Raw genomic sequence first — 16,539 nt, 5'->3', positions numbered from 1 at the left:
CATTTACTAGAACTTGAAGTTGAAGACATGACCAAAAAATGAAAAGTAGTGGACGATGCGATGACCAACACAGAACTTGAACATGACAAGAAATGAATTCATAGTACTTGTCATGTACATACAATGAGCATATAGAGCGCCTTGAGCTTGGCAAGAGTCAAACCGAAAGTAGCCCGACACAACAGTGAGGTCATATAATCATGATTGTAATCACGGTATCGTTTATTCGAACATTTTCGTACGTGATTCTGCAGAAACGTCTTTCCAAACGCCCCTTTTTTCGTGTTTCATGTTTGTGATTCTAATCATGATTATATTCAATTTCGACTAAACGCAATCGTGATTCTGCAGAATCATGATTTGAATCATGATTCAAATCATGATTCTAGGGTAAAAAAGTGGCGGATAAACGCACCCTTAAACATGTATTTTGTGCTTATTCATTTTCCGTTAACAAAATACAAACAAAGCAAATTACCATTAAGATGTAAAATAATATCACAAAGCATGCCAATCATAATTATAATTGAAAGGTTTTAAAGACGCTGCATACATCTTACTGGTGTATATAAATACGAAATTGCAAATAAATTTCACAAACTGTAAATATTCATGTAAACAATATAACTTAAGAAATTACATTTTTTTTATAACACCCGTTCCTATCTATCATAAACATTTTCGAAAAGAGATGTAACGTCTTTTTTTCTCTCTAAAAGACTGAAAACAATGAAAGGAGCGGTATTGAACAAAGGCGACATCAGGGGACCACTTGAAGATCACCGGGGTCTTATGATTGGCCCTTGAATTATGTTGCCATCATTAGCGGGAATGTAGTGCATATTCCTTGTCGAATATAGACACCTGCTAATTCCTAGTGGAAAGTTCAGAACGCTCTCATGAGGATAAGAAATAAATATCACAACCAAAGACTTTATGCATAGTATGACGTCATAATCTCGTAGCGCCCTTCCTCAGAGGATATATGAATATGCGAAAACGGAATTTTCAGAGATGCGCCAGCTGCAGATCACGAACGCATGCCGTGACGCATGCAAGGGAATAACTTCAGCCTCTAAGATGGCGGCATGATAACGCCAGTGCGTAAGGTCTAGATTGTTTCGAAGTCATACAGTTAGATATAGATGAAAGGGGTTCTATAGTTTTCAATCGGATTGTGTTCTCTGGTGGCAATATGTTACAGCGCCCTCTATTTTTTTGGTACGATGACATAAAAAATATTAATTGTCGTTTTGTTTTCAAGTCCAATAAAATAAAGGTAAAAGCAATAACCTGTCTTAGCACGAGTTGAGTATCGTTTCCTGTGGTGTCGAAGATGATACGATGACGACCAGAATCACGAAAGCTCTTCAGAAGCATCCGGGTCTCGGGTTCGGATCCGACCCGACGAACAGTGATGTCGTATTGCTTCGAAGGAAACCTGGACGAAAGGGTCTGATATCTCTGCAATCCTGAAGGAATAGAAATACCGTGAGACAAACTCTCGATAACAATAATATCATCAAGATCATTTAAACAAACTGAAGATGGAAGCAGAAATATTAAACAAGATATTATAACAAAGAAGAAGAAAACTATAAGCCAGAAAAAACACCCAGTGTACAAGAGACAAACAAATTGACACAACGATATTGGCAATGACGACAACACTTACAAATCGATCTTGAATCAGGTGGTAACGATATTTTTTTTCGAGATAATTTTTCGAGTTCATATTTGTTTTATTTCTTCATGAAAATTTACATGAGGGATATGTTGACCTATAGGTGGAGGTAGAATATATTCTACCTCCACGGTCGATCATTTTTGTTGATGGGACTAAATCTTTTGACAAAGTGACCCCCTTAAAAAACAAAAACTTGTACGAGCCAAAATGAGATGCAAAGAAGCCGCCTACCTTCTTGGGAACTGTAGACATAGGCAAATTTGTCCCATTTGAAGTACCTGACACAATCCTCTACGGGTGGGACCAGGGAGGGCATCATGGAGACCAGGTAGTCACTACTGCTGATGGTCAAACCCATGTCTGATTTGGATTGGCTGGCAGTTACGTAGGGGATGAGGAAGTAGTTGGCGTAAGACTGCAAAGTCGGGAGACACACCTGTTTAGAATGGCCACCGGTGATCAGGGTGTTCTGGGAGTAGAGGGTGCAGACTAGGGGGTGAGTAAGGGGTGGGGGTGGGGAAATAAGGAAAGAAATGGATGTTGTGTTAATATTCTTGATTAAATGTGATCTATATACATATATTTCACTTGTAGAAATGCAATAGGTTTTACTGTTTAAGGCACGCGTGCATGCGTCTTTAGCTCTCGGTTGCCGAAATCGCCCACCCCCCCCCCAAAAAAAAAAAAAAAAAACCGGCAAGATAAAAGACGGTTATTTTGTAAGAATATAGAGGAAGAAACAATACAATAAATTATACATTTTGTATTTTCACTCACATTTGGGGGGTATATTTACCACTTTTTATTTTATTTCTTGATAATGATTAGTGTACTCTTCTTGTTTACACATGAAACATGTTAAAATATTATATGACAAATGGAAAATATTGGACATGTCCCAGGAGTGTTTTAGAAAGCGGTGACCGAGTGCGCGGACATCAAAATATCTAACCGCCCCCTCCCCATGCTCCCCGTTTATATAAAAAAGATGAGATTTGAGTGTATTCATAGAACATTGGGTCACAAATTATGCATCCCTCATTTACTTGAAAACATGGTGAATAATAGTTCTCAAATAGCTTGTAATCAATCAAAGAATATATCGCCTCAGGAGCTGACTCCACGCGCTGTCTCTATGTTATGACCCCTTCTATCGTCTGCTCATTGAAAAGAAAATTACATTACAAGATAAATATCTTTGAGTAGATAATGATATTGAATGAAAGTAATAAATCGAAATGCATCGGCAGATCAGGAGAGGGCTAAGGAGCATGGCCAACCCTATGTTTTTTGTTATAAATAAAAAAAGTAGAGAGCACAAAAAATAGAAAACAAGGGGGAGGAGGGGGGATGGGAAATGTAAATTAGCAAATGAGGTTTGGGTCTTTACCCTTGTGAAATGCGACGTTACTTTTATGGTAATCTTTCCCCTTCAAATACAGTACGGCCCCTACAAACAGAGTGTGAGATTATGGTCTATTGAAAGAAAGACAATATTGTTGAAAAAATTATCGCATCTTTACCAGCGTAATATTCAAACATTGACTTGACTATGCAATCAAATCAACCCGCCCGTATCGCCATTTTGTTTTCCGTTTTATTCTCTTTCGGTTTTTCTCTCCAGTAATGATCATGATTTATAACAAAAAACCGTCACATTTAATTCGTCCCCTGAGGGTAGTATTTCTTTTCGATGATTTATAGGATGACACTCGCATCAAGCTAATTCGTTTTTCATTTAGCTGGGCTACCTACCTGGGGAGGGCCAAAATGGCGGTGTTTGCGCTCCATCGAATGGCCAAATTATGCCAACGCTCAACCCTGACCTTTTCTCTTACACGTTGAAGGTGGAAAAGACGCATTCATGCTATTCATTTATGAGGGGAAATGGCGTCATTCGCTCTTTCCTTGCTTGGAGTCTATGATATTTTTTCAAACAGGGGGCGGATCAAGAATTTCAAAAGGGGGGCATTTTTTGTAGAGAAAAAATTAACAAGCCCCTGTTACATCCACAAATGTAATAATCGCCCACAAATGTAATAACGCCCACAAATGTAATAACACTTTACCTACAAATGTAATAACGCCCACAAATGTAATAACACTTTACCCACAAATGTAATAATTTCACCCACAAATGTAATAATGCACTTTACCCACAAATGTAATAATTTTTGATCGCCCACAAATGTAATAATGACTTTACCCACAAATGTAATAAATTTGAAGGGATTTTTGGCGAATCTGTTCTAAACTAAAATCCTATAGTAATGCGTTCATATAGCACAAAAGTGCAAAGTCTTTTTTCCAGACCTGGTTAATAAAACATTATAGTACAATTCCAAAGTCTATTTCCAGACCCGGTTGTTTCAAAATTATAATATACGTCCAAAGTCTTTTTTCCAGACCCGGTTGTTTAAAAAATTATGATATATGTCCAAAGTCTTTTTTCCAGACCCGGTTAATTCAAAAATTATGATGCAAGTCCAAAGTCTTTTTTTCAAGACCCGGTTGTTTCAAAAATTATAATATACGTCCAAAGTCTTTTTTCCAGACCTGGTTAATTCAAAAATTATAATATATGTCCAAAGTCTTTTCTTCAGACCCGGTTGTTTCAAAAATTGTAATATACGTCCAAAGTCTTTTTTCCAGACCCGCTTGTTTCAAAAATTATAATGCAAGTCCAAAGTCTTTTTTTCAGACTCGGTCGTTTCAAACATTAGTGAATGGTAAAACAGTAGTGAATGGTAAAACATCAAAGTGGTTACCAGTCCTAAGCGGTATTCCGCAGGGAACAGTCCTCGGGCCCCACCTCTTCATCTTATATATAAACGACCTCTCAGAAGCAGTTCACAGCACGGCAAGATTGTTCGCAGATGACTGCATACTCTACCGAGCAATATCCAACCCCTCTGATGAAGAATCACTACAAAAAGACTTGGATAATTTGGTCACATGGGGAAACACATGGGGGATGAAATTCAACGCTTCCAAATGCACTGTCATGAGGATCTCCAGAAAGCGAGTACCAGGACATACCAATTACTTACTCCTTGGTCAACAACTTCAGGAAGTAAATAGCCATCAATACCTAGGAATACATATAGAAAACAGCCTAAAATGGGATAAGCAGTCACAACAGGCAACCGCCAAAGGTACGAGGGCGTTAAACTTCATCAGAAGGAACTTCTATCACTGCTCTAAAACAGTGAAGGAACGTTTATACCATTCACTTGTTAGACCCCACCTAGAATACGCTTCGATAGCATGGCACCCAGGCACAGTCAAGAACACCAAATTGCTGGAAATGGTTCAGAGACGAGCCGCCCGGTTCGTCACAGGAAACTACACACGGGGATCCAGTGTTACTAACATAATGACAACACTTGGCTGGATGTCTCTCGAAGAAAGGAGGCGAAATCACCGAATCATCAACTTATATAAGATCATCCATGGAGAAACTCAACTTGACTTAAATAAATATGCCACAAGAAAAATAACAAGACTAAGAAGATCCCATGATGAACTGTATGACGTCACTTCAAAGTTCATCACAACTACTCAACTGGCTAATTCCTTCTTCCCTGAAGCAATCTCCCACTGGAATAACCTCACAGCTGATATGGTATCCTCCAAAAGCACTGACATACTTAAAGCAAAACTAAACATGCAAAACCTGCAACAAAACAAAACAGAGTAATAATACTCCCACTCTCGTCAGCCCTGAGTTACCCTTCCTGGTGGAGGACTTCAGGGATTGAAACTACAAGGTACAAGGTATATTAGAATATAAATCCAAAGTATTTTTTCTAGACCCAGTTGTTTCAAAAATTATGATATACGTCCAAAGTCTTTTGTCCAGACCCGGTTAATTCAAAAATTATAATGCAAGTCCAAAGTCTTTTTTCCAGACCCTGTTGTTTCAAAAATTGTAATATACGTCCAAAGTCTTTTTTCCAGACCCGCTTGTTTCAAAAATTATAATGCAAGTCCAAAGTCTTTTTTTCAGACTCGGTCGTTTCAAACATTAGTGAATGGTAAACCAGTAGTGAATGGTAAAACATCAAAGTGGTTACCAGTCCTAAGCGGTATTCCGCAGGGAACAGTCCTCGGGCCCCACCTCTTCATCTTATATATAAACGACCTCTCAGAAGCAGTTCACAGCACGGCAAGATTGTTCGCAGATGACTGCATACTCTACCGAGCAATATCCAACCCCTCTGATGAAGAATCACTACAAAAAGACTTGGATAATTTGGTCACATGGGGAAACACATGGGGGATGAAATTCAACGCTTCCAAATGCACTGTCATGAGGATCTCCAGAAAGCGAGTACCAGGACATACCAATTACTTACTCCTTGGTCAACAACTTCAGGAAGTAAATAGCCATCAATACCTAGGAATACATATAGAAAACAGCCTAAAATGGGATAAGCAGTCACAACAGGCAACCGCCAAAGGTACGAGGGCGTTAAACTTCATCAGAAGGAACTTCTATCACTGCTCTAAAACAGTGAAGGAACGTTTATACCATTCACTTGTTAGACCCCACCTAGAATACGCTTCGATAGCATGGCACCCAGGCACAGTCAAGAACACCAAATTGCTGGAAATGGTTCAGAGACGAGCCGCCCGGTTCGTCACAGGAAACTACACACGGGGATCCAGTGTTACTAACATAATGACAACACTTGGCTGGATGTCTCTCGAAGAAAGGAGGCGAAATCACCGAATCATCAACTTATATAAGATCATCCATGGAGAAACTCAACTTGACTTAAATAAATATGCCACAAGAAAAATAACAAGACTAAGAAGATCCCATGATGAACTGTATGACGTCACTTCAAAGTTCATCACAACTACTCAACTGGCTAATTCCTTCTTCCCTGAAGCAATCTCCCACTGGAATAACCTCACAGCTGATATGGTATCCTCCAAAAGCACTGACATACTTAAAGCAAAACTAAACATGCAAAACCTGCAACAAAACAAAACAGAGTAATAATACTCCCACTCTCGTCAGCCCTGAGTTACCCTTCCTGGTGGAGGACTTCAGGGATTGAAACTACAAGGTACAAGGTATATTAGAATATAAATCCAAAGTATTTTTTCTAGACCCAGTTGTTTCAAAAATTATGATATACGTCCAAAGTCTTTTGTCCAGACCCGGTTAATTCAAAAATTATAATGCAAGTCCAAAGTCTTTTTTCCAGACCCTGTTGTTTCAAAAATTATAATATACGTCCAAAGTCTTTTTTCCAGACCCAGTTGTTTAAAAAATTGTAATGCAAGTCCAAATTTTTTTTTCAGACTCGGTCGTTTCAAACATTAGAATATAAATCCAAAGTCTTTTTTCCAGACCCGGTTGTTTAAAAAATTATAATATACGTCCAAAGTCTTTTTTCCAGAACCGGTTAATTAAAAATTATAATGCAAGTCCAAAGTCTTTTTTCCAGACCCGGTTGTTAAAAAAATTATAATATAAGTCCAAAGTCTTTTTTCCAGACCCGGTTAATAAAACATTATAGTACAATCCCAAAGTCTTTTTTCCAGACCCGGTTATTTCAAACATTAGAATATAAGTCCAAAGTCTTTTTTCCAGACCCGGTTGTTTCAAAAATTATACTATACGTCCAAAGTATTTTTCCAGACCTGGTATTTTCAAAATTATTATAAGTCCAAACTAAGAGAATGATATTCTAGTTGAATAAAATGAGAATCGAGCTCAGTCTTTTCTCCAGACCCAGTCAATTGAAACTGGTGGAAATGTAACAAAGACCCCAACTCTTTTGTAAATGTTAAATAACATGGAAATATAGCGTAGTCTTTCATCCAGACCCAGATCTTTCAAATAACAAATGTATAATAATAATAATAAATTATTAATAATAAAAAAGCAAACAACGACCCACGATCCTATTTATGTTGAATAACATGGAAATATAGCGTAGTCTTTCCTCCAGACCCAGATCTTTCAAATAACAAATGAATAATAATAATAATAAATTCGTAATAATAAAAAAAGCAAACAAAGACCCACGATCCTATTTATGTTGAATAACATGGAAATATAGCGTAGTCTTTCCTCCAGACCCAGACCTTTCAAATAAGAAATGAATAATAATAATAATAAATTAGTAATAATAAAAAAAGCAAACAAAGACCCACGATCCCCTTTATGTTGAAAACATGGAAATATAGCGTAGTCTTTCCTCCAGACCCAATTATAAAAGTAATTTAAAACACAACAACAACAAAACAAAGACCCTACAATCTTATCATCATTGAATAACATGGAAATATGGTGTAGTCTTTCCTCCAGACCCAATTATTTCAAAATAATCAAAATCATTAAAGCAGAATAACAGAATCTAAGGCCCAACTATCCTTCAAACTAAGAACCTTCAATAAATAAAAGTTTAGAGAGTTTTCTTTATTCCAGACCTTGTCATTTAAAAAAATAAGATAAATGAAATCCTCATGACTAAGACTCAATCATATTCTTGTGCCTGTTCAACATGAATAAGATGATTGGGGGAGTATTTCATCAACATTTATGTCCGACAAGTTGTCAGATCTGACAACTGTTCTTGATGTTGATTGGCTAAGAAGCAGTGCTACCAGTGTCGGATAAAACGTCAGACAACTCCTTTCATGAAATGCTCCCCGGGCTCTAAGTTTTGATGTTGTTTTTTTATTATAAATTTCTTTGCCTGGAAGAAAAAATGAAAAAATGTTTAATTGCATCATTTATTATAGGATGTTAGGCTGGAAGAGGGTTAAATTTTTTTTGGTTTCTGGTTTTTTTTTTTACAAACTGGTCTGGTCAAATTAAGTATGCGTTATCACAAGGGTTTATAGTTTGGAAGATGCTGGGGTCTAAGTTTTAAGATTAATGTTTCGCTTAATTTGTATTTTAAAGAGAACTGGGTGAGGGGTAAACACAACACTCTAAGCCCAAGCATTTTAAGTTGGTTTAATTTTGAAGGTTGGTCTTAGCTGTGATTTTTTTTTCAATATTTGTTTATCTTTTAAATAACCGGGTCTAGACGAAAGACTAAGCATAATACTCGTGTTATTCCACAAGAATAAGAATATGACAAAGTCATATTCTTATTCTATTTTAAGATTGTTTAAATCATTTTTAAATTACTGGGTCTGGAATAAAGACAACGCTCTAAACATGTGCTTTTCTACATGCATAGTCTTAATTTGGAGGATTGTTGGTTCTAAGATTCGTTTTGGGGGTTGGGTTTTATTGATTTTTTATTCTTGAAATAATTGTGTCTGGAGGAAAGTCGATCTTCGACAATCGGTCTTCATGTTATATCACAGTAATTAGATTATTGGGTATTCGTTTTAGAATATTTGTAAAAACTACTTTATTTTTTTCAAATAATATCCAAGTCTGGAGAAAGGATGTTTGCTTTACCCATGCATTATTACAATGTTTTGTAGGGGTCGTAGTATTATTTTTTTTAATGGGTGTGGGGTAAAGACATATTTTTTTTTACTGGGTGAAACTTTGGAAAATTGGTTATAGATTTGAAGTTTTTTAATTCATTTTTTAATAGCCGGGTCTGGAGGAAAGACTTTGGACTTATGTTGTAATTGTTTAATTATCCGGGTCTGGAAAAAAGACTTTGCACTTTGGTGCTATATGAACGCATTGCTATAGTATAGGGTTTATTTTGTAGTTATAAGTAACCGGGTCTGGAGAAAAGACTACGCTTGATTCTCAATTTACTCTTAGCGCATATATTCACAATATATATATATATATGTTATAAATTTTGAAATAACCGGGTCTGGAAAAAGACTTTGGACTTATATTAAAATTTTTGAAACAACCGGGTCTGGAAAAAAGACTTTGGACTTGCATTATAATTTTGGAATTAACCGGTTCTGAAAAAAAGACTTTGGACTTGCATTATAATTTTTGAAACAACCAGGTCTGAAAAAAAGACTTTGGACTTGCATTATAATTTTTGAATCAACCGGGTCTGGAAAAAAGACCTTGGACTTATATTATAATTTTTGAAACAACCGGGTCTGAAAAAAAGACTTTGAACTTGCATTATAAATTTGGAATTAACCGGGTCTGGAAGAAAAGAATTTGGACGTATATTATAATTTTGAAACAACCGGGTCTGGAAAAAGACTTTGGACTTGTACTATGATGTTTAATTAACGTCTGGAAAAAACACTTTGCACTTTTGTGCTATATGAACGCATTACTATAGGATTTTAGTTTAGAACGGATTCGCCAAAAATCCCTTCAAATTTATTACATTTGTGGGTAAAGTCATTATTACATTTGTGGGCGATCAAAAATTATTACATTTGTGGGTAAAGTGCATTATTACATTTGTGGGTGAAATTAATACATTTGTGGGTAAAGTGTTATTACATTTGTGGGCGTTATTACATTTGTGGGTAAAGTGTTATTACATTTGTGGGCGTTATTACATTTGTGGGTGCAACAGCCCCCCCCCCCCCCCCAAAAAAAAAAAGGTGTCCACTTCTAATGTATGGTTATTTATGTCGGGAAACATTTGACAATAAAAAAAAAAAAAAAAGATTTTCACTACAAAATGGAGGTCATTTTGTTCCAGAAAAAAAATACAAGGGGGGGGGGCTCACTTAGGTTTGCACGTCATATTATCCCTAATAAATATTTCTTATGTGTCTCAAGGGGGGGGGGGGCAGATGTGCCCCTACATGGATCCGACACTATTTTCAAATAGTTCCATGACATTTGCTCCGTTGCAAATTCCACACATTAATGAAAATTTCATTTTCATTTTCAATTGGTCATTTAATGACCAACTTCAACCCTGGTTTTAACACTATACCCTAATCCTAACCATAAAACTTACATAACACCCTATTGCAACACTAACCCTACATATAAAGCCCAGAGCAAATGTCGTGCACCTTTTTTGAAATATATATGTAAATTGTTACACTAATTACAAACAGATATGAACATTGATAACTCATATTCTATTAGTTTAGCAGTCGGTTTTAAGGGGTGGATATATGAAATTAGGTATTAACATTACTTGCATATCCCGGGAAGCACACTCTAAGTAAAGAAAGTGCTAAATTAAGCACTTTATAGTGACAGCACTTCAGAGGCTGATGTTCAGCTTGCGCTCTTGGTGCTAAAAACAACACGCGACGTGCAACATTGAGCACTAAAGATACTGATTTTAGTAAGACAAGTTATGAAAATCAGCGCCTAAAAATGCTTTATCAACTCTTGCTGTCTCTGTTCATAAGAGATCCCAAAAGTGCACTTACACTGTAAAAAATTATTGAGAAAATGTTTTACCACCACGAGGGTAATTATGTGTCCAACCAATATTTTGGGCAGTATTTTACCCAAAGCGGGAAGCATATTTCCCAGTAAGTATTAAAAAATTATCAGGAATTACTTTAGAATGGGCAAAAATTTCTTCACACATAATTACCCTCATGAAGCACTTTTACCCAATATTTTTTTAGTGTAGTGTATGTGAAGTTTGAACTTTACTTTTTTGAAGGTATTTTTAAAAAAGCCCTCTAAAACTTTGGTAGAGCTGTAAAGAGTCAGTGACGTAAAAATGTAAATTATACTCTACCCTCATCTTACATTTAATTTTACGAAAGTGTTCTGGTCATTGAATGCTTTTTTCCCCAGCCATGTGGTCTAAAATTTAACATCTAGCAATCTCTCAGACCCATATCAAGAATATCATTTAATATTTGCATAATAAATTCTATCAAATGCAACAATATGCATCATCTCTGCTGATAGTTACCCAGACAGGAAACGTATCTTGCTAAAGCGCGATAGAATGGTACAAAACAACAATGCGACTCGACAATGATAGGAAATAATGATACAACAGAATAATCAGAGAAAAATGATCTTGGCGCCAAACCCTTATGTCGTCAGAATAAACCGAATTTAGCACCTTTTAGCGCTCGTGACTTTTCATAATGTCCCATCGCTCTTCAACGGGGAATATATTTTTTATTCGATGATGCACATGATGATGATAATGATGGTAATGACTGCTCAGTGTGTTTTGTGGCTGATCGCGATATGAGTTTTTATAACGCGGTGCTCGGGACGGCGGGGTCGGGTAGCAGGGGAAATCAATATGGCCAAGATGAGGTATGGTGGTTATCAAATATTCACGAGATGTATCAAAGATTCATGCTCAGATTTGCATCTCCTCGCGAAGTTGAGGGACCAAGGGTGCATGATCATAATACGGTTTCAGGATGTATTATAGGGCAGAGTTTGGGATGAACGCAATGGGGGCAGAATACACAGGGAAGACATAAAAGAAAAGTATATTTGTGCAGAAAGACTGAAATGAAACAGTTAAGGAAGAATTGTTATATAGAAAGAGAGAAAAAAAGAATGAGAGAGAGAGAGAGAAAGGGGTGGGGGTGGGGTGATAACTGTGAGGTGATAGTGGCATAATTTCAGTAACATTAAAGCTTATTTAGAGGAAAAAGAAAGCGATGTTGCCGATCGTGAAATTTAATGTTTTCAATTTTCTGCATACTCTGCGTACTCGTATATCCGAGTAATGGCAATCCGTTGACTACTAAGTTGTGCAATTCATATAGACTCTATCCACTGGTTAACTAGTCCCAGTAGGCAATGGGTTTACAGCGATTTTCGGCGAAAGTTTTTTTTTAAGGTGATACAACATTTGCTCCTGCGACATTTGCCCCGGACTTAATTTCGTCTAACGTGTAAGGTTGAAGTTATAGAGTTGCAATAGGTTTTCATGTTAGGTTTAGGGTTGGGATTAGGGTAGGATATAGTGTTTACCCAGGGTTGAGGTTGGCCATTCCATTAGTATGTGGAATTTATAGCGGAGCAATTGTCGCCGGAGCAAATGTCATGGAACACATCTATAATATCAATACCTTATTTCTATTTTTCTTCTTTAATCCTATCATTTAGTGGGATCTTCGATGGTATCATTTAATCTTAATGCATTCGAAACAGTAAGTTTAGAACATGTCTTGACATTCGAAATGGACTGTCAAAGAAATTGTGGAAGAATTGTCCCACTTGATGGGAATGTGGACTAAGAATGCGACAGCAACGATAACAGATAGACTAAGGAATTAAAAAAATGGGAAAGGATGACGGAGAAAAAGAAAGAATGATAAATTTTATGTACTGACCAACAGAAGAAAATACCAATGAATAGTCTTACGGAGGGAGAGTAAGAAGGAAAAAACCCGAACATGTATGACCAAAAATCTAAATGGGAAACAAGGAAAGCAGTGATTATGTTTTCAAAACAATGGCATTAACGGAATACTTTCAATAGCTCTATAATTTTAATACAATTCGGAATAATAAATCAGAATCTTCTATATTTCAAGAGATCAATAATTCATTGAGAAGGGGGAGGGGGGGGGGAATCACGGGTATATCCCATAATACTCACGCCTTCTGGTGACATTGAATGTATCTTCCAGTAGAGCTGGTAGTTCCAAAGCCATAAACTGAAATGAATTTGATTTATTCTTCTGGGTGTTATGAGAGATGATACCACGTTCAAAACCGAAGTCTAGATATCTATCGAAAATAGCACCTTGAAAATAAAAACATGTCATATTAATTTTTATGAAAATGTTCATAATATAAGCCAACATATCAATATTTACTGACATATAGCTTGCACACATAATCATGATAATAGCAATAATAATGATCATTATAATAATGATAATAATAATGATGATGATAATAATAATATTATTATTAATAATGATGATAATTATATTAATAACAATGATAATAACGATAAAAAAGTATTAATGATAATAACAACAATAATGATGATGATGATAATAATATTATTATGATTAATAATGATGATAATAATAATTATATTAATAATAATGATAATAACGATAAAAATAGTAATAATGATAATAACAATAATAATAATAATGATAATCCCTAATTCATTCGGCATAATAAGCTAACTATATATTTTTTTCGTGCGTTTGTTTTTATGATGTCTTGTTCATATTTTTTATTTCAGTGTTTCACATCTCTAGTCGATTATGCTGAGCACGAAATACATTGGATACAGTAGATAGGCAATGCATATAAACCCAGTAACCTAATTGACCGGGTAATTCCAACATAAATTAACATTCATGAAATACGAGTGAAAAGTGACGAGCTTTGTATTTCTTCGGTAATTCATTTTGTAATCTTTTAATGTTATTGCTTTAATGTTCTATTTAATTTAATTGGTTGTGTTATGTTGTCATGTTCGTTCTATTAAAGGGCCCCTTTCACAAGATCTGTGTCTATTTGATCCCAAACCTGTCGTGTCATTTTCCTTTTATAAATCTTTGAATTATATCACTTGGTTTGAGTTGTGCTATAATATCGAGACAATTCATTACAGAGAATTATATCAGCGCTGATTGAAGTGAGAGAAAAATACTTTAAGCTTATCTGATCAATCATGGCCACATAATTACAAATACATTTCTGTCAAGCGTGCTCAGTATTTGAATGAACTGAAATAAATTAAATTGTCCTGAAATCTGCATTCCACAATATAATTCACAATCTTCCCAATTACCTACTGCAAAAATACCGGTGTTGATTAAACACCGGCCTGCATGGTACTCGGAAAACACCAGATAAGTGTTGAAACGACACCAGTTTAGAATCAAACCGATACTGTTTAAACAATTATTGGTGTTGCTTAAATGCCTATCTGATATTAGCCTGAAACCAAATCGGTGTTGTTTCAACACAGGCCGGTGTTAAAGTAACACCGGCGTTTTTTCAGTGTGGGACAAATTAAGATAGTGATATACTGCGTCGTAACGGGAAACTCATTTCGAGAGAAGAAAAACACAACTAATCTGCAATCGCTGAAATATATTTTAGGACCTAAACCATGTAAATTGGCGCACGGAATTGACGTCATTATTAGAGAGTGACAAGAATGCACGATGCAATCGGAGTTAGGATTCCATCATTATCGGATAATGCATTGTGATTACTAAACTATTAGATATTTTGTAATGGACCTCTCCAAAGGACCGATATTATTTTATAACTTGATTTCCCTTAAAACACCTGTATTATAACAGTCCCCCTTTTCACTGAAGGCGGTATAAATACAAGCACCCAATTTTTCATAAAAGAGGGTGTATGAAAAGGTCAAATGTCGCTTGACGCATGCAATGTGCAGGTGCAATGAGATATACACTCGGCAAAAAAAGTTCTTGGACACTTAAAAGCTTAAAATATTTCATATAGATATTTGATTAAAGGCAAATTATTGTATGTCAAAATGACCAGACAATATTCCCCTTCCAGTATGATATGACATTTCCATGTTAACAGTCATGCATGGGCGGTTAAATGCTTTAAACAATAGAAATGTCAGTATAAATATTGCAAGAAATTGACCATTCAAAAGCTAATGATCATGGCCGTCCTGTAGGCATACATTCAACAATTTCAACAGGGGGTTGACCCCATCGAGCGAACATTGTCCAAAGATTTCTGGATGACCACAATGTTCAGCGCTTGGATCCGTGGCCCGCTTGTTCACCAGACATGAACCCGATTGAACACTTGTGGGATCAGCTAGGAAAATCGGTCAATCAAAGAATTCAACCAGGAGACACTCTTCAAGATGTCCGGCGTTATCTCCTGGAAGAATGGGACAAAATCACCCCAGAGCAAATTCGCCGACTTGTGACAAGCATGCGACGTCGATGTGCTGCACTCATTCAGAGCCAGGGTGGACAAACGAGATATTGAATTTTCTTTTGCTTATGCCAAGATACTGACATTTGACATTTTTTCATCAACTAACTTTGACTTAAAATTCCAGTGGAATAGTGATGCATCCAAGGTGGATAACTTTCTCTTCTCTTTTAGAGTGGTATTTGACTCTAAGTTTGCTTTTATCATTTAATGGATATTTATGCCACATAAACTTTCACGACTGAAAGAATGACTGATCGTTTTTTTGCAATTTTCTTTTACTGACATTGCTATTGTTTAATGTCTGTAACCAGCCATGCACTGACTGATCCATTTCTTGCAATTTTCTTTTAATAACATTGCTATTGTTTAAAGCATTTAACCGCAAATGCATGACTGTTAACATGAAAATGTCATGTCATACTGGAAGAGGAATATTGTCTAGTCATGTTGACATACAATAATTTGCCTTTAATCAAATATCTATATGAAATACTTTAAGTTTTCTAAGTGTCCAATAACTTTTTTTGCCGAGTGTATATACTGTACATTGTATTCATGAAGAGTTAAGGGGGGGGGGGCAAAATTGGTGATGAATCTAATTCACTAGTTGTTCCGGTGTTGATAGATTTTCTACACAATTTTGATATCTATATTGCTGAGTGATCTAAGGCTTTTTTACAGTGATTTATTTAAGATGTTGCATGTATAAATAGATAAAGCTTATATAAGGTACTCCATGTGTAAAATATGCATAAAAAACGTTGTTTAAATTTCATACAACGTTGTTTACTATATGAACTTTACAGTTTTTGACAGTGTAAACAACAATGCTTAATTTACTGAAGATTAAAAATCAATAATTAAACTTTGCTGTTTAATATTTAAACATTTGTTTAAACTGTAAGACAACGACTGTAAAATTCATATAGTAAAGAGCGTTATACATGTATAACATTTTTAAACGTTTTTTTTTACTGTGTCGATATACACGAATTAATTATATAAGCAAATATCACACTGTAAAAAATGTGGTGTTAAAACTGACACCAGTTGGTGTCTATAGAGGACCACA

The 16,539-nt window shown here is 35.8% G+C and overlaps 1 protein-coding gene across 1 annotated transcript in view; it reads right to left on the bottom strand.

The window, feature by feature from the left end:
* The window catches only part of LOC129261387 (glutamate receptor 2-like), a 36,865-nt gene that overhangs the window by 18,839 nt on the left and 1,487 nt on the right, over positions 1-16,539 (bottom strand). Inside the window, exons 2-4 of the mRNA XM_064099053.1 lie at positions 13,162-13,308; positions 1,919-2,176; positions 1,294-1,472 (exon numbers count right to left, since the gene is read on the bottom strand). Coding sequence (XP_063955123.1) covers positions 1,294-1,472; positions 1,919-2,176; positions 13,162-13,308 — 584 coding nt within the window. The remainder of the gene's footprint in view (positions 1-1,293; positions 1,473-1,918; positions 2,177-13,161; positions 13,309-16,539) is intronic.

The sequence above is a fragment of the Lytechinus pictus genome, chromosome 5 (assembly GCF_037042905.1).
Source record: "Lytechinus pictus isolate F3 Inbred chromosome 5, Lp3.0, whole genome shotgun sequence".
NCBI classification, from domain to species: domain Eukaryota; kingdom Metazoa; phylum Echinodermata; class Echinoidea; order Temnopleuroida; family Toxopneustidae; genus Lytechinus; species Lytechinus pictus.
Note: the sequence above shows the minus strand (reverse complement) of the source record. Positions and strands in the feature narration are given on the sequence as shown.